The sequence below is a fragment of the Anser anser genome, assembly GCF_964211835.1.
Source record: "Anser anser genome assembly, chromosome: 5".
NCBI lineage: Eukaryota > Metazoa > Chordata > Aves > Anseriformes > Anatidae > Anser > Anser anser.
In genome coordinates, this window is record NC_139725.1 from 6,061,225 (window position 1) to 6,085,059 (window position 23,835).

The window sequence follows — 23,835 nt, forward strand, 5'->3', positions numbered from 1 at the left end:
CACAGCCTCTCTGTGGCTGATGACAAACTGCTGGGAGGCACGGCAGTTGCTTCTGGGTGGCTACCATCACATTTGTTCAGACAAGCTGTTCTTGCACAGCACATAACTATTAGTTGGATTGTGTCTACTCAGGATGGACTTTTGTCACTTTAATTAAAATCATTAGTGATTTGACTTCTCAAAGACAAGACTTTGAGTAGAACTATGTAACAGACTAGAAAATGAACTTTGTTGGAGGGAAGCTGTTATTCTTCTATGTTTGTACTGTTTCGTGACACAGGTATTAAGAGACAGAATTTGAGACTTCAGATCATCTATGACTGAACTTGTAAGACTAGTAAAATCTTATTATACTCACTAGCAGAATTTAAGTAGCAAAAGACATCACCTAACATGGAGTCCAAAATGGAGGTAGAAAAACACAAAATATGACTTACACTGAGAGCACATAAAAAGAGCCCACATTACCATTAGCAGCAGTACTGCACCTGTATCTATCAAAGCCTGGTACAAACATCATCATCTACAAGATAAAACTCCTTGACTGAATTTCAAAGAATTATTTTTAATAAATATTTTTTATGCCAGTCCACTTTACCAAGCACTCTGAGGAAATGAGCAACTGAGTATGTTCAGCATTCTTCAGATGACCCAAAACAGGCAAAAACCTGTCTGCATCCTTCTGCTTATTAAGAGAGCTTCTGGGATGTTGAAATGTTCCTGGGGGACTGACAACGCAAAGGCCTGCAGTGGCTAACAGTCTCACAAATGCATTCTGGCTGGCAACACAGCCAGAGCAACTCTCTGATCACTCTTCCATACACAAAGGAAGAAATATGACCTTTAAGAATTATTCCTGTCTTGGAGAAACAGCTGCAGGCTACAGGAAAAATTCATACTCCATTCAGTTTTCTGGATGGTTTGGGCACATGTTCAGTACAGATATCTATCTACCTATCTATGTATCTATCTATCTATGGCAAAGAACACAGACGAGGCTGGATAACTGTGGGTGCTTCATCAGATTGCTTGGAATGAAGTTAAATCAATTCATTGTGTATACAAAAAAAAAGTACTTGCCATACGAACTTCTAGCCATCGATTAGCAGCTGTAAGGAAAAGGGAAGCAATGTTGTTGGAATCTGTGTATTCAAGAAGCTTTTGTCGAAATTTAGCTTCATACCTTGAAGAAGAAAAACAAACAAAAAAAAAAAACAGAAAACAGTCAGGCCTTAGAATATTGTTAAAACAGTAAGTAATATTTAATTCTGGGGGACCTGTGTCCACGGGGAGTTTGACACAGGTTTAAGTCAGCCTGTCAGTAGTTCGGAGTGACATCACTCATAGATTTGTATTAGACACATGTAAACTCTAAAGCGTCCTCAGGAGTAAATGGATGTTATTGCACTGATGAAACTCTGTGTAGACTTCTGATTCACAGGGGGCAGTTTCTAACTGCCTTTTACTACATACTAACTGTGAGAAAGACAAATCTGAGATTAAAAACAAAACAAAACAAAAAACCAAGAGAAACAACACATGCATGTACTTGTGAAAAGAAGTATTAGCACATGCAGAATGTAGTTCATCTTCTCAGTTTATCATATAAGCTAAGGTTTTAAAATTTATATTACTGTAGCGCCTAGAAATTGTAACCATTTTAAAAGCATAAACTCAAAGTACCTCTGGTAATGGTAGCCCTAGTGTTAATTACATGTTTGTCCTTATTACTAATGACTAGAGCACTTTGGAAAACAAAAGGCCAAGCATACGGTGCAACAAAAAGTAACAGAGTGGAAAGAACCATTTTTTTTCCTCACAAATGAGCTAGCCACAAAATACAAAATAAGATTAATGGTAAAAAGTTCTGTTTACAGTTTATTATAGAGGATCCGCACCCACTTATGAGAAAAACTGCATGAATGAATTCTGCCTTGAACATAACAGATAAGGAAAGTGATTCCCGGCTACATGTATTTAAACTGAGATCTTGGCAGGCACACAAGTCAACCAGTCACTCCTTTAGCTGGGCCTATTTATTTGTACAGGTGTAAATTGATGTGATGTTAATAAAGTGTGTCAATAATTATGCCTAATAATAAAGGAGGAGGGTGGCACAAAAACCTTTTCCAGGGTAGTAACAGAAGCTTGAAGGCCTGAAGATCTAATTTATGCGCCCAGAAGCTTGCCTTTTTCCCCCTCTATTACATTAGAAAATTTAAAAGAACTTGCTAACCTCTCTATAAACTTTGCCCTACTTACATCCTTTGATATTGTGGTTGCAGCAAGCAGTACTTATTTATAAACTCAGCTCCCTGCATACTGGTATGAAAGAAAGATATGACAATGTTTTAATATGAACTACATGTCTTAGAGATGCTTTCAGATTTGTCCACTACCAAGTATCTTAATCCTTCTTTTGAGTACAGTATAATAAAGTTCCGACATAAATCATTTACGCTTTTCAGAAAAGAAAGTGTGACTTCGTGGAAATAATTTAGCTGTTGACAACTAAATTATGTGCCAAGACATAATAGACACGTCTGCTGTATGCAACAGAAAATGGTTCTGAGAAACCAGGGCTGGCTCCGACCATGTTGGTGTGTTTGCATGGCGTAGAATGGTCGCTCCTGAAAGTGAGCACTAGCATCACCCAGTGCAGAGCTAGTGAACCCTGCCTTTCCTCAGGACTAATTATACTCGGCACCCTACCATATAGAAATGGCTGTACTGCTTCCAGAAGTCATTCAGTCACATTTAACTTTGGCATCTCCACAGCATGAGACGTTATGTGATGTAGGTATGCCTTAAAAGATGCGAGGTATGCATTACGAGTCAGTCATGAGCACGCACGTGGAAAGGCAGTGCAGACAAAGTTACCGCTGCTGGGGGGGTACTGCAGAAATACCAGAATTTCTCTTCAGAAAATGTCCCCAGATTACCAGTCTCTCAGAATACAACCCAGTCTTTGCAGAAACATTCACCTCTACATTTATCAATTACTTGGCACCAACCAATACTTTCTGAAGTGCCACAGAGCACCTGCAAACTATAAATTAGGCCTGGGCATCTGCGTGAGGTGTATTTATAGCTGCAGCAGTAGCTGTCTTTCTGATCTCCCTCTGGATTTTTTTGTACATTTCTTCCCTTATGCATTCTGAGTAAGCGCAGGATGGAGAATTGCCAAGAGTAAGGACACTTCAGGAACAACTGGCACCTCCTAACTATATGACTAGATTCCTGAATTAGTGTTATTTTTAGGGATGCTCAAGCTAGCAAGTCTGAACTCCACTCCTGCTAATATGTTAGGCAGCTCAAAAGCTTCACAGTCCTAAAAATAGCTAGGTAACCAGCTGATGCAGGAGGCTGGCAGGCAGATGGAATACAGAACCTACTGAAAGCACGTAGCTGTTTGGGTCAGAGACGCATCCCTTAGTGCAGGGATTAAGAAAAAAAGAGGCACTAAATACAATTCTTTGAAAGAGGAATTCATCTTAAGGTGACAGGAAGAATCAAGAGGGAATGGTCCAAATGGCTGAAAATATTATCTAGATAGCATTAAATATAACTTATTATATTAAAAATTGAAAATATACAGCCATAATACCCTAAAGATCCTTTTGATAAAGTAAAAGCTTATATGGGTAAATGAGAAAAGCAACAATTAAAATATAAATTAAGTATCTTTAAAAGTGAACATAGACATAGCTACAAACTAGAGAATAATGTTGGCACTTAAGTTAAATATACAATAACAGCAATCAAAAATGGAAATTTGCTGTTCTACCACTCTTCAGGCAGCTATCTTCAGCCAAAAAGAAAAAAGATGTTACACTGGTTATTCTTTTATTGAGCTCCTGATATCCCAGTTAGAATTGTTTAAGAATAGTATAACTTTGTGCATTACTTCTATTATAAAATTAGATCTACAGGTTAAGAACAATAAATATTTCTGTTTCACAGATAGAACAGTAACAGTATTAACTTGCAAAACGTGTAGACATCTAGATGAGATGGGTGTGGAAGACAGTTGACTGCATTTGAGTCAACTGGAAAAGACAAGAATAGCACTAGTGCAAAGAAAGCATCTGGTTAGCTCAGCAGTGGTAACTCTACTAGTGTCAGTGTGACTGCCATTTTTGTAACACAGATACACAACCCAGGCATGTCATCAGGTATTCATAGGCTGCTCCTGTGATCTTATGCAGACAGAAAAATGAATCAAAACAGGTGATAGAAGACTGTGTCTCCAAGTCACATATTTTCAAAACCAATATAAACAACCACATTTTCAGCTAGCAATCTGGAAAATAACTTAAGGTGTGACTGTAGCTTCTGAAGTTGCTAGCATGCACAGTTTATCTTACCAGGACATCGACCCATACACAAATTATTCTGGCACAACACGTTACTGCATATTAGTTGTTCCATGGAAACTGTCCAAACACAAAGTCTGCCACACCGCATGCTGCGGTAATTGCAAGCCAATTTAGCTTCTTAAATCACATTTGCCCACAAAGTTTTTTTCAGACTGCGTGCGACTGTGTGGAGATTTACTGCAGGGCAGCTGACACACATTAGTTTGTTTTTCTACAGTAACTCCTTTACATGCAAAATGCTTAGTGTTAAAGGTCCTTAGCGTTTCACAGTTTCCATTACTAGTGCTTTTGGGACTGTGGATTTCCAGGTGATCCAAATGACAGATTCTTTTATCTACGCACTTGCAGAACAGAATCAGAGATGGATATTCAAAAGTGAGGTGATAGATGTTTTCTTATAAAACTATACCTGAAGGCTCGGATGGTGGTCAGACCTTCAACAGTCTCTGAAAAATGGGAAAGTAATGGTAGCTGAGTGCTGTCATCCAGCTGCTGCAGATCCCTGGAAAGGGTTATGAAAAGAATTTTGTAAAAATCAGTTTTGTTGTGCAGTTATTCTCCTGGAGCAGTTTCAGAAAGTGAAAGGTAACAACATCAACACAAGAATTACATATGCAACATTCAGATACTTTGAAAGTGCTACAGGTCTCTGAGCAGGAAATGAAGACCCCAGGAGGACTTTTCAGTTTAAATTTTAGTGCACATGACCCTGGAGTTCTTAATAGGTCTCTTCCTTCACTGCCTTCCCTCGTTTCTCCTATATTACTATGTCTTACATTCAATTGTTTATTCATTTAAACACAATTCTGGTTCTATACTGAATATGAATTTAATGGGACAGCTCCATTTAAGACGAAGGCAGAATGCAAATTCCTTTCTGTTCCTTCTCTGTCCTCAAATGACAGCACAACTTCATACTGAGCTAACAGAATTTATACACTCAGTAAATAAGAACCTGCACTGATCTTGCTTCTCAATTTCATGTTTTGTCATCGAATCACTGGAAGCACATGTTGGGTGAAATTCTATTTGGTCTCAAGTCCTTCCAGCAGCAAGTAGAATTGGTTGCAAAGACTCCCTCTTGATCCATGCATAGATGAAAGAAAAAATGCAGTGTTGCTGCAAAGGCTTGTTGAGCACTACCATGTGGGAAGTAGCACAACCATAGGAGGAGAAAATCACAGATATGTCAGAAATTTTTCAACTTGTTAAGATCTCAAAGACTCCAAGAACAAGTGAGGATGTTCCTGCATGCAGGAGCCACCAGGAACCATGGGCAGTACTACTAGCGGCGTAATGTAATGCTCCATTCTTCAGCCTCTCTCCCTGGCTCTACAGACCTCCATTTCCACCTGGATGGGCAGGTGGAACACCACGTTCTCTGCTCTGTCACCCCGTTTCCTTGGACATGTCCATCATGCAGCCCTTAGGGAGGACAGAATCTGTTGTATTTTTTGTTTTGTTATTTGTTGTTTGTTTGTTTTGTGTTCCATGAAATCTAAGAAACTTTGATCACGGACAAAGACCCTGCTCCTACCTACCAGAAGTTTTGCTCGAAGAGCTGCAGACAGAAGGCACTTGTAAAATGACACGTTTTCACTACAGTGGATTTGGCTTGCTTTCAGACAGGGCCATGTCTTTGACAGGACCAAATGTAAAAATAAAGTTCCTTAGCACTGCAATTCTGCAACTGTGCATTGCAGACGTTTCAATTTCCAGAAGGACAATGGTCTATGTTCTTACCGTGATGCGACTCGGAAGTACTTCTGGATGAAGTAACACATGATTGCAAGGGGAACCAGGGCAATGAGAAACATTGGTGTGACGTATGAAATTACAGCAAGAGCAGATACACACAGCAAAGTGGAGCGACTCAAGCACTCCAGGGTAGCAGGGATATGCTAGACAGATAAAAAAGCACACAGGTTCAGAGAAATAAACGCATAACATATCAACTAAAAGATAACATTATTTCATATACTGGTCTCCTAATAACACAATGAAAAAAAAAAGAAGGATCTGAAACACTAAACTTACAGGTCTGCTTTTGAATTGACTGCTGGTTTGGGAGAGCAGTGCAGTCTGGGGTAAATATGGGCACTTAGAATTTTAGTCATTAATATTTCAGGCCTTTTTCTCATTTCATTTTCTCATATGTCTCAAATTAAATGTTTACCCACTCATTAAAAAAGTAGAGTAGACGCTCTTAATTTGGGGATATTAATATTGATCTACTTTCTCTTCCCTTTTCACTAAGATGGAAAAAAATTAAGCAAAAATTAATGCCCCTGCAGGGCATCTTAATCAAATAAGTGTTTTTTCCACTTATTAAATTCCACTTATGTGCATTTAAAGATGAGGAATTCATCCTGAACCTAGAAAGTTGTGATACAAATTGATATAATATTAAACATTACAGATCATCAGTAAACTTCACCTAAATAACAGTATAAAAAATGAAAATCCAATCTTTCCAACTGAGAAAAATAAGATACCTTGGGAGCTTGAATTTATTTATTCACAGTACCTGGTCAATGGTGTTGCAATCAGCTGAAAATCTGTTGAGTATACTTCCCAGAGGTGTTGTTTCAAAAAACCTGAAATGAGCCAATGAATTGGAAAGGTTACAATACTGATATGAAAATATTTTTTCTCTTTCTTTTCAGCTAGGCACTGTGCCACAGACACAATCAACAACCACAGTAAAGTTACTTATTTTTTGATGTTAACCATGGGTTTCCAATAAAATGGCAGTCTTGACTGTACCCCAACAACAGCAAACATCTCCTCAGCTCCCTTTACTGCCTAAGAGCTGTAATCATGTGATTTGCATAGAACAGAATACTTCCAGATTTGCAATCTGAAATCTCTTCAGTTCATGAAAAGCACAAGCAAAATTCAATCACAAGTCTTGCATTTTTCTGGGAAGAGAAATGCATAAGAATAACTCCTGGCATAATACATTAAAAGGCCTTTCCTTTACATTTGCATATGCAAAATACAAACTTCATTATTGCTTTATTGTTAACTGTCCAATAGCTTACGCTGAATCTGAAGTTTGAAAAAAAAAAAGTTTTTTTTAAAAAAGCAATGAAGTTCTCCATATTTATACTTCCTTCGTGAATTCTGGGTCAAATATTGGTAACTTAAAAATAAGAAGGTCTTTTTCCTAATGTTCAGTAACAGTTGCAAGTTCCAATCAGGCTAAAACTTTAACGTGACAGCATTAGAAATAAAACTTATGCAGGACAACAAAGGCCTTTACTACTACCTGTGCAATCCCAGTATACACTATTGATGCCTGTGATGACACTTGTCTAGGCTCATTATCTTTCATGGGCTTGCACAATCATTGCCTGACAGTAAATATTTCCAGTGATTAAGATTATGACGCACACTCTGTATGAACTGTACAACATATTCATCAATAACTGTGTTTTCTCCTTAATTAAAAACAGCAAAGAGAAATGAAAGATGCTAGGAAGTTAGTATCTGAAGTCACAGTCAGATGGGAGAGGCACTTGACTTATTGTCCAGGAACTTGAGCAGCCTGGGTACCGTTTTCAAAAACCGCTCCGTAGTTTGGTACCTGGTGATTATCAATGATGCATTATAACATGTGATTCAGAGTCGCTTCATACTAAAAACGGTGCTTAGAAAGACTGCCTTGAACTAAGGAATACAGAATGTCTACAATACAGTCTGTATTATAATCAGAGGAATACCTCATTGGTGCCAAAATTATCTTATTTAGTAAAGAAGAGTGCAGCTTTTTGGTGACTTTCAAGCCAGTCCACTCCACTGCTATGGATGTGACAAGACATAATACAATTCCAAGACAAGAGAGAATGCTGAAAAATTTTGAATATGGAGAATGGTCGAAAATCTAAGAAACAAAGAAAGAACAACCAATTATTCATTGTAAATTATGCTTAAAAATTACTGTAAAAGCACAAATGCAGGATTGAAAAATAATGTGAGCAGTAAATCCTTTTTCCTTCCCCAAATCCTCCCTAAATTAAATTGCCAATGATTTTCAACCTTGTTAAACCACAATTTGTTAACCCTTCAGAGAGGGGAGCATTTGAATGAAAAATAAGAGAGAAATTAGAAGTTTAAAATCACAGAATACTATAAAAAAGATTAATATTTTTTGGTAATTTCATCTGAAGGAACAAAACACATCTTCAAAGCATTTATTACAGCTTGGGGGTTCGGTCTCATCTTTAAATGAGAATAGAATACAATAGCTTTTATTTTGAAATAGTAATTTCATATTCAAACCCAGCATCAATAAAACATCTTTTAGAGATGAAAAGAATGATTCCAGTGAAATCAAACAAAAACCTCCAAACATTCATGTAGATTATTGGAGGCACTAATTTCCTGTAAACAAAGCAATCCCAGTTCTAATAAAATCCCTCTGCTATTACTTTGTACATACAGAGTACCCTGCTAGGTAACACCAGAGTCAGTTCCACGTGAAATTCACACGAAGAACAACCAAAATAACGTGCTCATCATAAAAATCTGGTTTACCATATATTCCAAAACTTGAATGCCCTACTGCAGTGAGAATGCTGCAGTACGGGAGAAAGATAAAAGAGCTGCAATATCAAAATCACTTTAGAGTCCAAGGTCTAGGCATATCAGTCAAATGATGAAAACGTAGGAGAACAGAACAACAATGAACAAAACTTAATTGTTAGCTTTATTGCACTGTGTTCCCAAACATGCATTAACCTTCAAAATGGTTTTGAGTAATAAAGCCACTCCAGTGTGGAATATAGCATGTTGCATATAAACCTTCGAGTAGATTCTGGCAGTGGGAGATTACCACTGGTTAAGTCACAGGAGAAAGGTGAACGAGACTTTACATACCGCACACTGAGAGCAGTTTTTCATCTCTAGCTCCGTTTTCTCAGAAATGGCCTCTGAGGTCCATTGTGCCAGGCAGTAGTCAATGGCCACCATCACTGTGTGCTTCAGCAGCTGGGACAGAACCAGCAGCGGCAGAAGGAGGATTCCCGCCGCACTGAGGTATTTTCCACAGGCTCTCCAGGGCATCTTTGCTCTCTGATGAAGCACAGAGGACAGGTTGTCTTCATCATCACTTTCTGTTACTTCTTCTGCAACATGCAGGAAAAAAAAAGTACAACCTCACTGATTTACTCTTACAGACTTTTCATAGGAACTGGCAAGAGGCAGCTACAAAAGATGAGTTATAATAAAAGATAAAGAATGGCTTAAAATGAAATTATTTACTCAGGCAAACACATATGACTTTGCTAAAGTTAGTAGTAATACATGGTAACGACACAAAAAAAATGTTTTGTCAGTTTAAAAGTGTTGACTTGATTAAAGAAATGCATTTTTTTTTTCTAGGTAAAACCTTAAACAAGTGTGCTTAGCTACTGATAGGTTTGAAGCTCACCCAACATACCAACATAAATTATTCAACGTTAATTCATCTCTTGTTACCAAATTGTGTTCAAGTATAATAAAAAACCCTCAGAAGTTTGACGGAAGCTACGTCTTCTGAATGTTCAAAACATTGTAGTCTAGACGTAAACTCAATGGATACAGCACTCTTACAAATCATGACCCACCTAAAAAACAATTCTCTTGCCAGTTTACAAGTTGCTAATCCATTCTAATATAATTTAACTGTAAAACAGTAACGTAGTGGTACTGGGCCTAAATGGCCTTTTACCTTCATCTTCTTCATCATCTTTCAGCAGAGCTTCACGGGAATACATAGTCCTCCGGAGATTCGTTCTTTCCAGAACAGTTTTTGTTTCAATTATAGTCTCCTAAAAAAGGAAGGGTTAGTGTGCTTTCGACCAGAGAATTAATCAAAAAATTACTAACCGTTAAAAAGCTTGTTTTCAATCAGAACATCAGTCAAAGATAAAAGTAGTGAGAATCTGACAGAAGGCAGTCATAAGTGACTGATATCCTACCACTATGTAAAACCAAAGGGCATAAATTATATAACTGACATTAATTTCAGGTTGTCAGTCCCAGCACTCTCAGAGTCTTGGGTTCCTAACTTAGACAGATATCCCTGCATTAAAAGAACTAAGATGAACATCTTGTTAATTTTCTGTTGTAGTATTAAAGAGATTTGGGATTTGGAGGGCCTGTTACAAGTACATCTGGAAAAATTTCACCTAATGACGTGAGTAAATTCAAGTGTATTTTATAGAAACAGTTGTCAGTATCGCACATTACCAATGCTTTTCCCCTAAAATGGCCCAATTTAATATTCCTTAGACAGGAATATTTTGATAGGACTTCACTATAAGAATAGGCCAGAGTCAACAATATCAAGGAAGTGGGAGAAGTCCAGATTCAGGAATTTTCTCTTAATAAATAAAAGATAAAGGAAATGGTAACAGTAATAGTACATTCATACTAAGTTAGAAATCACACACAGAATGTCAATCCTGGCTAATATTTTCAACCTAAAAAAAAACTGTTACATTTTTTCACAAATGTTAATTGCCTAGCCCATCAAAAACCTTCTCCAGCTCTTGGTCTTGTCGATTCATTAGCGTCTTCCAGTGTTCAAAAAGCTCAGTCTCAGATTTCTGAATGTCCTTGAGTGTTCCTTCTCTCTGGATGTTTCCATCCTTCATTGCAATTATCTAAAAAGTTAAAAACAGAAGCTGTGGAGTCACGTATATCTCTATTTATTTTAAGGATATGTTGTGTGTGGACAGAATTTCTCTTTTATAAGAATATTTCTATGAACAAATTAGTCTTTTGAAAACAGATAGTTATCTTTCAACTTTATCCCTTTTACCTGAGGTACTGCAAAACCAGAAGCTTCCTGCGCTCCAGACTTTCTGAAAGGAAGGTTGTTTTTAAGTAAGAAAAAAGAAGAATGGTGTCCTCTTCAGCAGACAGGAGAATGCATTACTCTTTCTAAATACAAGTCATTAGCAAGATAAGATTTTAGAGTTCTCTTACCTCCTAAAAGGAAAAGGCTTTTAGCAACACACTGCGTGCAATAAATTTTGCCCTCGTTCAGGCAATTAGATATGAGCGTGCTGGCTCCACCGTCTGTTTGATATCATGGACTTGATAAGGAAAAGCTAGGGATTTTGAATCCCTAAAGCTTTTAAAAGCATAAATGGTAGACACAGTCTGAAAAAAAATAATTATATATGCAAGACAAAGTCTGAAGGGTGTGGTTTCCAGGTTTATATCAGTGCAACCACATTATACACATAATGTAACTAACTTAACTTTAGATCTGAAAAGGAGAATTGGAAAATGAGGCGTGTGGATTGTAAACTCATGTGACATCATTAGAAAATGTTTAATACAGTGTTTATTTTTCTCTCTTCCTGGAAACTCAGAATTTCAATGGAAGAAAAAAAAGGAAATATATTCCATTTATTGCTGAGAATTTGCACCAGAGGAAAGGAAGAAAAGCAAATGGATCTTTTTGTGGTCTGTTTATTCAGGAAACCCCGGTTGAATAGGACCCTAAACTCTTCTGAGGATTTTGCTATGAAGCTTTAGGAAGGCCGTCGTCACACATACTTCAGGTCATATTTTTATTTAAAATTCCTTAAAATAAAACAGAATAAATTATTCCTGCTGCACCACATTGCGTAAAACTTTCTAAGGCTTAATAAGACCTTTGCTTCAGAAAAAAAACCACTGAACTCTCTCTTAATAAGCAGTTATTAATTATAAACTTAATTAATGCAAACTCTTCCTATCCTACAAGCTGTTTGGAACAGTTTATTTCGTAACACATTACTGAAACCCAGTTAGAAGATACTGACAACATTCTCATTGAGTATCTCATATAACAAGAGCACCTAGAAATAAATCTGACATTTGGAAAAGAAAATGAAAGATTATGCTGACACAATACCACAGTTGTGCATATTGAAAAAAAAGAATGCTAACAATTAAAAAAGAGGAAGCTAAGCCAGAACCTCAAATGTAGGGGAAGAAGACAGAAAATTCCTTTATTCTGAGAGATGTTAACAGCAAAAGCAGAACTGTGTTGAGAACAGCAGTAATTCTTACAGGTGTACAGCTGAGGGACAAGGTCACAGAAGACACCATAAAGGATAAATGCTTCCCACCAAAAACATGACGAAAGCAAGATTAATGTCTATCTGCAACTTTACAGCAAGCCAATATGAAGAACAGAAAGCAGCTGAAATATGATTATTGCTTGAGACAGAATAACTGCTGCTATAGTCTGTGCAAGCTGCAAATGACAGAGAATCCCTGCTAGGAGGCATAACTGCAGTAATCAATCCTTGTGGGCAGAAAAACCTGTGACACTGGGGCTAGATAACTGCAGGGGAAGTACAAGGCCAGTGTGAACCAATGAACTAAAAAAAAATAAATCCAACAAACCAAACAGCCTTATCCTATCTGATTTACTTCATCTTAGACATTTGCAATAGCAAACTGTTAAGAAAGCACACCCTCATTTTTTTTCCTGTAAAACGCAAGATACAACAAAGAAACCTAACAAAACACCTACGTAATAACCATTTCTTAAAAGTTTGTCAACATACAAAGAGAAAAATAGTTATTAATGTTATCTACTGCTACCAAATGCATGGAAGTACTTTTTTTCCTTGAATTTCCCCACACAGCTCACTAACCATGAAAGCACCTTTTTCTGTGACACCACAGACAACTTCATAGTAACATCACAGCCAGAGGCAATTAATTATGTTACTCCAACATTTCACCATTTTGAGATCAAAAGATGAAAAAAGTTTTCCAATATAACAATTGGTTTTGGATACTTCATGTATTTTAAATGTGGCCCATTTTCATGAGATTATTAAGTATCAGTTCAAGGAAAATCAGACCTGTTTAGGTGTTTTATAAAATGTGAATTTCAAAATTATGGCACCCCAACCCCCCTGGCTAACTTTCAGAAGACCTGGATTATACCAAGACATCTTCTCACTAAACTACCACTTGGTAGAAAGATGAAGCGAGAGCCTTGTGTGTAGCACAAGACATACTTGTGCCACTTTCCTGCCTCCTAAAAAAAAAAAAGGGAAGAGCATTCTTACCCAGTCAGCGTGGGGCAAGTACTGCAGCTTGTGAGTTACTAGCACGACAGTGCGCTTGTCTTCCCGTAGCATTTTCAGTATTCCTTCTTGCATGAGATGGTCACTGAGGTGGATATCCAGTGCAGAAAATGGATCATCCTGTCATGAGGAAAACAGACCAGCTTTTGGAGTCAACATTTATAGGATTTAAGGAATCTTATGGCTTTTAGCACCAGTAAAACCAGTTAGATCAATATAGAAAATTAGAAGAGGTTATCAGAAGATCAAAATTGTTCTGCGGAGCAGTTTTCTTAAAATACCTAACAACAGACCTTGAGCTGTCCTTTTTGCAATGAGTACTGTACAATGACATACAGTAACATTAGCTGTGTAAATGCCATGATTTCCTGATTCTTTTTGGGAACTGCTCCTCTCAACTGCCCCTGTAACTGCAATATGCGATTTCTGTTAGACTAAAGACAATGGAGCAATGTGCACTGATGGCGTATATTACCCAAACTGCTTCAGGGACAGTGTCAAACAGCACATTTTTATTTTCTTTATACATATTTCCTTCTGATGACTTTTTTTTTTTAAATAATCCATATAATTAAAATCTATTAACAAAGCATCACAAAAGGAAAAATCTTGGTCTCTTTGATGATCCTGCTCAGATACTTGATTTATGCCTATATTAACTTCATCTTATTAAAGCAATGAATTATATGAAATTAATTTAGGAATAAACTAATCTGTATTACCTTTTGTGAAACTTTTTTTTTTTTACTTAATCCTATTTATATGAAATTACAAAGACATTATTTCTGCTTGCACTACTGATAATGGCTGTAGCATTTACTCAGTATTAGTATTTTATGTTATGTTATCCTAATACTAGAATTTCTTAAAAATCAATTTTTGTTTTCTTTTGTCCAGATATTTGCTGAAAATGTAGGGTTGAATTTGGATAAATTCTGCTTTCTTTGACTGACATCATCAAAATGATCACAGAATCACAGAATCATCTAGGTTGGAAGAGACCTCCAAGATCATCTAATGATGATGACTTAAAAGAACCGGATGTTTTCAAGTACTAATATACAGGATTCCTGATTATTTTTGAATGATTAACAGGAAAAATAAGCTTATTTGTAAATGCTTTTGTATTGTCAAACCATCAGAGAATCTGCTACTATGATATTATTGAGTGTCCTGTACAAAAGTTCTGGTGTAAAGTAACAATGGAAAAAAAACAAGTTAGGGTCCAATAGCGGCCCTTGGCAGTGCCCAGCTGCTCTCTACCTCTGCGTTCTCATCATTGCCTGAAACACCCTGCCTGTGAAACATCACATAATGATCAGCCCAACTACAGGGAAAGGTTATCTAAGTAACCTCCCAGACTTTTAGGTATGACTTCAAATGTGCACAGCTTTTCTAATTAATCCCATGTAACTCTCATGTCTGGCTGTCATAAAAGCTGGATTCAAAGCTCCTTGAAAACAGGGTTTAAGAAGGAAGTCCTAATTGGAAAGCCAGCAAGCTCACTAGTAGTGACTGTGTAGGATGCATCTGTTTTCCTACCTACTAGGCTTTTAGAGACTGCTCTCACTCTTCTATTGAAGTTTGGGCAGGATATACAAACAGCAGTTCAGGGTGGGAAGAAAGCTTAGTTTGCTGCAGAAAGGAAACACCTTTGACACAGGCCAACATTAATTTTATGCCTGAGACAGCTTAGGAATTTTATAAATACTGCTGAGACTATTCAATTTTTGGTAACAAAAATAAGCACAAGACTCAAAAGGAAACTTCAACAGACTGAGAGGGAAAGCATCAACATTTCAATTTGTATCCTAATATCCACCTGTCTGCAGTATTTACAAAATTCTTCTTACCTGCAGGCTAGCAAACAATGGCTATAAAATAAACAGGGGACACTTGGCTCAGCTCAGTGAAGCACAATGTTCAGTGTGTGTTATCCGTGAAATACTCTAAATGCTTACATCTTGTGCTTCTGTTTGCAGCATAAGCATACTGGCACCTACTCACCAGGAACACAACATTTGTCTGCTGGTAAAGTGCTCTTGCTACACTGATACGTTGGCGCTGCCCTCCAGACAGATTAATTCCCTGGAGATAAGCAGGAAAAAAAAATCAATCAATTATAAAAACATCAACAAAATATTCATATTTTGATTGAATTATCTAGAAAAAAAAAAAAACATTTTTTTTTCAGAAATGTGGGCCTGCAATTCAGCTAGGAACACAGTATACTAATTGCTAGAGAAGCCAGAGGACTCTGAGCTCCATACATAACAGGGGGTGAGAAATGTGTAATGGTTTGTGGTGACACAATGGTGTAGGAAGCATAGATGTTCTGTAGACAGTCTAAACTAACCTTCTACTCAAAAGTTATAGTCCGAAGTCTGACTAACCTATTTTTATTTTATGCTTCTATTTCACCATACTGTATTAGTTCCATTGTATACCATATTTGTACCACAACTACTATAGCCAGTCATTGTGAGCTGTTAGATCAGACCACGCGGAGGTGAACATTATGTGCTCGCTACTGCACTTGTTTTCTGCCCTTAGTCCTGCTACTACCCTGCTGAAAGTTACTTATCCTTCCTGTGATCCAGACGCAGCTTCACAAACACCTTAAGCTCTCATAAGCCAATACTGCTGCCAAAGAAGCTACCACCCCTGCTCCCTGCCTCTTTTGCTCACCCCTCTACTTTACTTTTTTTGCCAAAAAACACATTTGTTTAGCTACACAATGAATTTTGTTAAGAACTAATGCATTTCAAATCAACATGGTAGCCAGTGTGGAGATTACTCATGGAAACGTATCCTTGGTGGTTGCTGTTGGTTTGGTTTGCTTCTGTGTGTGTGCAAGTGCCGCTATATGCTAGAGCACATTGTTTATGGAATTGTGACTTCTGGTTCCTTTCTCGTCACGCTCTAGTTTCCCCAATGCGATAAGGCTTGGTTTGCTCTTTATTAAACAATTTGCCATTTTTTAAATGAAGGTGCTCTAAAAAATCGATGAATTATTTATTTTTAGGTTATTCACAAAGAAACCAAAATATGCACTGTCTGCAGAATTAGTCAAACATTCTGATAGCAGCACATTTAAATCATGGCATCTCACATAAATGACAGTGTTTCTATGTTTACCAAGCAACAAGCTTTCAGACTAATGACCCAAACGTACACTTAGCTAAAAGATTACCTTTGTTGCCAAATAACCGGTAAGATTTTAAGAACATGACAAAATAATAAAAAAACTCTACATATTTAAAACAAAAATAGAAGCCCGTAGTTGTTTACTGACCCTCTCTCCAATCTGGGTTTGGTCTCCGTGAGGGAGAATGTCAATATCAGGCTGGAGGGAACAAGCATCAATTACTGCTTTGTACCTGCGGAAACAAAAAAGGTAACACAAAATCCACACAGATACTGCTAAAGAAGCACATTTCCTACCTGCAAAGGAACAAAAATTAACCAGCTGGAAAAATCACACAGTGGAAAATGTATTTGTTAGCCACTAATTGTTCTAATGGGATCTCTTTCAATCGCAGGCAAGTAAATACCATTTCGGCTAAGAAAAAGCATCTTAGGTCAGCTTCCCAACTAAATACATTTAATAGCTAAAAACAGGCAAAACAAGAACAACTTCTCCCACAGTGAATTTTTATTGTTTAGCATTTAACTTTCTTTGTGCCCAGAGCATTTATTGCTTCTATGTCCAAGGGCGACAGAAACAAACAAAAATATGTGTGTAGGATGTGAATACATACTAATCAACTTCCTTCTAGGGTGGTGGGTGGGGGCACAGAATGGAATACCAGCAATAACTTTTGAATCCTTTAGAATGTTTTTGGTCAATTACACAGAATAAAAAGACAGCCCATTAGTCCTTCATGATACACCAGATGTTGAAATCTTAAGGAACAATATTCCCACTCTCAAACTGTTAATATCCTTCTAAGTTAAAATTTGTCAATTTGATATAAAAAGAAAATACTGCATGCTGCACAAACATGGTCCTTGGAAATGAAAACACTTCCACACTTAAGGTCAAGTGAGTCTCAACCCTCTCTCTTGTGTCCTTCAAGAAAACCACAGTCAAAGGGGGACCACCCAGGACTCAGGGTCTTCTGCTGTATTCCAGCAGGTGGATTATGTTTGATGCTGGAGTGAGATGGAGACCCATGTGTGAACGGAGGGGTATGCAACACCATTATTTAGCTAAAAGAAAAGTAAAGCACATAACAGTGCTGAAACCTGTTACCTCTGTTTGTTAAAAGAGCTTTCAAATGTGATATTCTCTTCCACCGTTGCGTTGAGCAACCAAGGCTTCTGTGATGCATACGCTACTGATCCTCTTTTCCTGGAAAAACAAACAAACCAAGAGTTTCCAGCTTACCAGTGCAGTAGGGGTAACTGGAAACCATTCTTCTTGTGAAGGAAGAAACTTGTAATAAATCTTTAAAAATGCTGCCTTTCATTTCTGTTCTTTAGGACAATTTCCAACAGAATACTGCAATTGTTCACCTAACTCAAGAGTTGGTTCTTTTGAATTTCAGTTTGTTCCCCCATTTTCTGCTGTGAAGCGGGTTTTGCAGAGGCTAGCTCCATAAACCTGCCTCTTGAGCAGTGCAGATGGCAGGAAGAAAATTACCGAAGACTAAAACCCAGCTCTTTTTGAATAGACTAATAAAAACCACTAGTTAGGCAACACCTTTCAGAAGTGTTTAAAAAAGATATTTTAAAGTATTTAAAAAAAATGTAACAACTCCACACATACACAAAGGCAATTCTCCCCCAAAATGCATTTATTTTCCCCACTACAAGGGGAACTTGAGTCAGAAGGATTCCATGAACAATACTTTTCTATGTCTATGTGAAGACAAGTAAAGAGAACACAGGCAAAAAATACTATTTTCCCTTGTGGAATTGCCCCCATCATGTACCATGGAAAGAAACAATTTATCAGAGAATGGCCTGCAGGATCTCCCCAAGCATATTTTATTTCATATGTATTATTCTTATTACTACTTAGGAAGTATCTGCCTACTACTGAAGTAGTAGTGCTTTTGTGGCTATCTATGCTACCAAGGACCTCTAACGGCAGAGCTGGGAGAAGGGCATGATTTTTTTATTAGAGCAACTGATACTGTTGGAAAAAATGGACAAACCCATTGGCGTATCACTGTTTCTCAAATGAAAGGGCCAAAAGAGGGATAATATACCTTAAAGCGTATCCAGTTTCTTTCCAGTTATATCAGCTAATCCAATAAAAAGATACGACCTCTCACCCAAACATAGCCTTTGTCTGCTAGACAGTTATTAATTACAGCAGCCTCTGTCTAGTTGGACCAGAATGCAATTCAAACGAGGAGCTGACAAAACAAATTGGGTGCTTTATTTATCTTTTTTTTTTTTTAATCAGGAGTTAAGGTCACTTGCCCTGCTCATTTTTTCAGGCTTTCATCAGGTTTGCTTAGAAACCATTATAGGATCCAATTTTCTTTGATGACCTGAAAGAACACACAGCTATGCTATCCTGGTAGCATGCTTCCAAGTTCAAATATCTGATCGCTCATTAGAATTTAATTACGCTTTATAAATTCTCTTACTGGAGAATGAAACACAAACAAACAAAAAAAAATCCCCTATGCAGCCCAGCCTGTAGTCCCAAAATCTAATTCAAAGAGCATTCATTTCTGCCCCAGGAGGAAAGTATTTTTTCAATTAGTATGAAATTCTCATCTCAGTGACCGAGAAAAAATTGCTTTGAGCATTCCAAGATGAACATGTATTCCCTTGCCCTTCTTTTTATTGCTTGAAACTGTGCCTTTGCTACTATTAATTCTCAAAGTGATTGAAAAGTTACTTCTAATTTATTTTTTATTTTTTGAAAAATAATAGCAAAGTTTTGAGGAAAAAGTTTTTAAAAGTTTTGTAAAAAGTGTTCTTTTTTTCAGCGAAGATACAGGTACTGCCTGTAAGATGCACTCCCTGCTGAGAACCAGCACAATGGCTGGGAACACCATTCACACTTTGGCTAAAATTCTGCTTTTAGGCCATCAGTGAGAATTAATTACTGCAAGGAATTTGGGAACAAGCAATGAACTTGCCAAAATTAATTTAAAAATTTAGAATTTAGTAAACCCATCTAATATAATCTTAGGTGCAAATTGACACTTGGATGACATATCAGGGCAGGTCGTATTTTGGCATAAATAGGGAGCTTGCAAGTGCTTGATTGTACAAGGAATCTACAGCACACCTACAGTGCTTCGTACAGTAAACAGGCAGTCAAACAAAATTTCTACTGAAACAGTATGATAACAGTGTCAAACATCCAGAGAACAAAACATTCTGAAATGGAACATGCAACACTTTCTCTGAAAGCCTGCCATGAATCTACCTAAGATTTCACGCTCAGAAGACTTCATGCAGACAAATGGTTTAGCAGACAAAGACTTACAAGGAATTTATTTGCAGGTGGAAGTAATTGTCCCTTACCTCTGGACTGCATAAACAAACATATTTTTATCAGTGGACTGTAATTGTTCTCCTTTGATAACAAATGATAAACTGACCATAGCCTCTTAATTATCGCAAAGAGACAGATGGCAAAATCCAACCTTAGAATAAGCAAGGAAACCTTCCCTGAGCTCCCTGGAGAGTAAGTGTTTTGATGGGATCAACCCAGTTCATTAATTTAGAACCAGAGACAACATCGTTAAGGTTGCTTGTTTGAAGCTACTAATCTATCTTCACATTTCACTTTGTAAGTCCAGGAGGCTCAGTATGCATTCAAGATCACTGAAAAAAGACTAGTAATTGGACATTCAGGTGTGTATCTTGGTGCCTTGATAAGCCTATCAACAAGGCTGAAATGTTGGTAATTTCTAAAGGAAAACAGACACACTTCAATGAAGTTATAATGATGGAGGAAATAGTACACTGCAAAGCCTTTCCTATGTGTGTTGGATTGATGACTACAGTTTTATCATGATTATTTTGCACAGTTCATGAATTTCTAGTATCAAACAACAACTCAAAACTGACTTTCTCCAAACACAAGAGAAACATGTCCTATACTACTATTGCATCTACATAAACCAAAAAACGTGCTTCCATTATTTTCAGCCTGATGGTAGGTAATGAAACATTCTTATGTTGGCATGCCTGACTATTAAGGAGCATATGTTTTTGCTATTATTAAATGGCAAGGGTCACCTGCTTGTTTTTACTTCGCCCAAATCTCATGGCAGCTGCATACACAGAGACAAACCATTTGGCTTCTAAAGAGGAACAATTCATTACAAGCAGACACTTTTGAAGACTATTCACATTAGTTTTTAGAGTTATACCTGAATTCCATCTCAACAGGAGATTCTTTCTCTGGGCTACAGAAGACAAACACAGGTTATTATTGCTGTAAGTAAAAATACAAAAATATAACTGCGTAACATAAACGAAGCTCTGCTAAGTGTGCTAAAGCTCTGTACTACGTGATATTGATCTAAAACCAGCATGGTTAAAGCCCAAGTTTTGAGAAGTGTTTTAAACAATACTGCAGAAAGTATTCAACACCTATGAGAAAATACTCCAGACCTCACAACATTTTGGCTCGAAATACTCTGTTCTGAGAGCACCAAAAATATTCTATAGGATGCCAGTGCAACAAAACCACTATCCTAGTGCATATAACAAACATGACTAGGACTCCCAGAATCTATGATAATGCAAGCAATTGTTTCATATAGTCTGATATTTCCTCTTTTTTTTTTAAATATGATTACCACCCTGTTTTCTACATTATCTTACTGTTTGCTGTATATCCTTGTAACAGTTTCGAACATGTAAATGTCTAATTCTGATCATATTTCTTTTGTACCTTAATAGGTTCAAACAGTTTCACTTTTACTCAGCCCATGAACTGTAGTCTCTCTTATGCAGGAAGAACTATGAGATTTCCAAGAATCCTTTATCATGAGATTTAGCTGTTAGGCCTATGAAAGTCCCTCTATCTACAGGCAGATGGGAAAAAAAAATTTGCAGGACTCAGTCTGACAGCCAGGTAACATATCTCAGATGCATGCTAAGCAGGACAGAAGAGATGATAAATCCAAAGAAAAGGCAGTAAAATAGTTGGTGCTTCACAAGAAAATATTCTGGCCAGTAGAAGACATGCACTTTAGCATCAAGTCAATAAAAGGGCCACCAGATGACATTTTTTCCTCTGCTGATTTTAGTAGGGGGAATGGTTTGAAACTAAAAGAGGGGAGATTTAGATTAGATGTTAGGAGGAAAGTCTTTAATCCGAGGCACTGGCACAGTTTGCCCAGGGTTGCTGTGGATGCCCCATCCCTGGAGATGTTCAAGGCCAGGTTGGATGGGACTTTGAGCAACGTGATCTAGTGGAAGGCATCCCTTCCCACGGCAGGGGGTTGAAAATGGATGAGTTTTAAGGTCCCTTCCAACCCAAACCATTCTATGATTCTATTGTGACTGACTTAGTAGAAAGACCAATAATTGCATATAATACCATACCTGACATCTTCCCCAGTCTCGCTGTCAGAAGTACAGCTGCATCACAAACAGAAAGTAAAGATTGTTTACTTAAGTAAGCAAAAGCAATCTGCCCCTGAAAGAAAAACTATTATATTCCACTTAGTGCACAGACTGCAAACAGTATTTATCACAGAGCTGCAGCACAGCATCTGTTCCTTTTTCAGAAATTGCCTTGATTTTAGCAGTCAAAAACTTGGCAGATTTTTTTTCCTTATAAACTTGTTAACTTGACTCAACAAATAAAATCACCTCTACTCTTTCCTAGAAGTGCTAACAGAACTGAAAAGTTCAAATGTGATAAGAATGGAGTTCCATTAAAAATGAAGACATTTTCAAGTAAAACCAACAGATAATTTGTGATACTATTTTTCCATGACAGTAGCTGCACCTTTGCAGTTCAGTTTGAAACCAAAATCAGATGACTTCAGCATGCTCCATTCTGTAGCAGCACTAGTCTTTGGAGATGCGTCTGTGTAAGGAAGTGTGGGCATGTCTGAGGGATGAACAGGATGAACAGTTTTTGATTTTGCTACGTTTCAGCATGTGCCAAGATGCTCACAGACGGAGCTGTTTGACAGGATGACTGACCATACTTATTACTGAAGCTAAAATCGCTTCCATTGAAAAAGAATGAAAAATCTGTCTTGAATGATATAAACAAAACGAGGAGGAACGCAGCTCTTCATATTTTAAAGGGAACAGTCTCATTAACTTTATACTAGCACAACTTGTTCATAAATCCCCAGGCTGGAGAACTATACCCACAGTTTAAAAGGTCAGCTTGAGACACTTCCAAAAAGTTAATGCATAGTAAAGCAATGGCTGTATCTAAATTCAATCTACTGTAGAATGAGAGCCAGCTCACACTAGTACCTTTATTCTGAAGGTTAGAGTACTGAACAAAGCTATTCATTTAAATAAAATCAAATTAAGTTTTTGAAAACTCCAACAGATGCATCTTTATAAAAATCTATGTACTTTTTAGGCATCAAGATCACTTCAATATGTTGTCATTTGATGAAAACGGTCAACTCCACATTGAGTACAGAAGGAAGAAAAGCTACTGTGAACAACCTTAATGAATCTACTACTTCCTTCACATTATAAGGACTCCAGATTCACATGAGCGTATGTTTTGTTTAGAAACAAATGACATAACATTGAGCAAAATATTTCTCACTTAGGTCCACCTTCTGATATTATTTACTCCAAAAAGACTAGTATCTTATACTACTTGAACTGGTACTATTTAAAGTGTGATACTGCCCAGAACAAATCAGCATGGGGTACACTATTATTTACTCAGTAACCAGTCAAATCGATACTATTTACTATGTGTTCAGAATGTAAATAATGATTTCTCTATTTTTATAATCTCTAACAGTATTATAAAATATTTATGCCACAGATGCGCTCAGCCTGCTTTGGAAAATGGGCAGTAATCTGAGTTGGATCTTCCAGGCACACACTGCAATACAAATAACTAAATACAATAAAAAATGAGCCACTGCTAACTTTCAATTAGCCAATTCCTAGCCCAGTAACAAATTATTACTGTAATTTTTAAAGGTTTTGAAAGAAACCATTTTACAGGAAGCAAATAAAGATGATATACAGTTAATCCTATTTTATCGATAGAGCATGGAAGCACAGAGGAGGGAAATGACTTGTGCAAGGTTATCCATTAGACCAAGGGAAGGGCCAGGAATAGAACCCAGATTTCCTGAGCACTGAGTGACATGTCAGCAGGATATATCCTTCACATTCATAGCCATGACCTTGGAGGAAAGGAAGGGGAAGGAAATTTGAAATGAAAT

At 37.2% G+C, this 23,835-nt stretch overlaps 1 protein-coding gene across 3 annotated transcripts in view; it reads right to left on the reverse strand.

Moving 5' to 3' along the window:
- Positions 1-23,835, reverse strand: part of ABCC8 (ATP binding cassette subfamily C member 8) — a 77,591-nt gene that overhangs the window by 9,926 nt on the left and 43,830 nt on the right. For all 3 annotated transcript variants that reach the window (XM_083839612.1, XM_083839613.1, XM_083839614.1), the window contains 14 exons: positions 21,998-22,033; positions 20,815-20,850; positions 17,721-17,819; positions 16,761-16,845; positions 15,473-15,553; positions 13,448-13,585; positions 10,904-11,029; positions 10,093-10,192; positions 9,261-9,508; positions 8,105-8,265; positions 6,907-6,976; positions 6,123-6,280; positions 4,789-4,881; positions 1,081-1,183 (listed from right to left, as the gene is read on the reverse strand). In XM_083839612.1, coding sequence (XP_083695738.1) covers positions 1,081-1,183; positions 4,789-4,881; positions 6,123-6,280; positions 6,907-6,976; positions 8,105-8,265; positions 9,261-9,508; positions 10,093-10,192; positions 10,904-11,029; positions 13,448-13,585; positions 15,473-15,553; positions 16,761-16,845; positions 17,721-17,819; positions 20,815-20,850; positions 21,998-22,033 — 1,534 coding nt within the window. The remainder of the gene's footprint in view (positions 1-1,080; positions 1,184-4,788; positions 4,882-6,122; positions 6,281-6,906; positions 6,977-8,104; positions 8,266-9,260; positions 9,509-10,092; positions 10,193-10,903; positions 11,030-13,447; positions 13,586-15,472; positions 15,554-16,760; positions 16,846-17,720; positions 17,820-20,814; positions 20,851-21,997; positions 22,034-23,835) is intronic.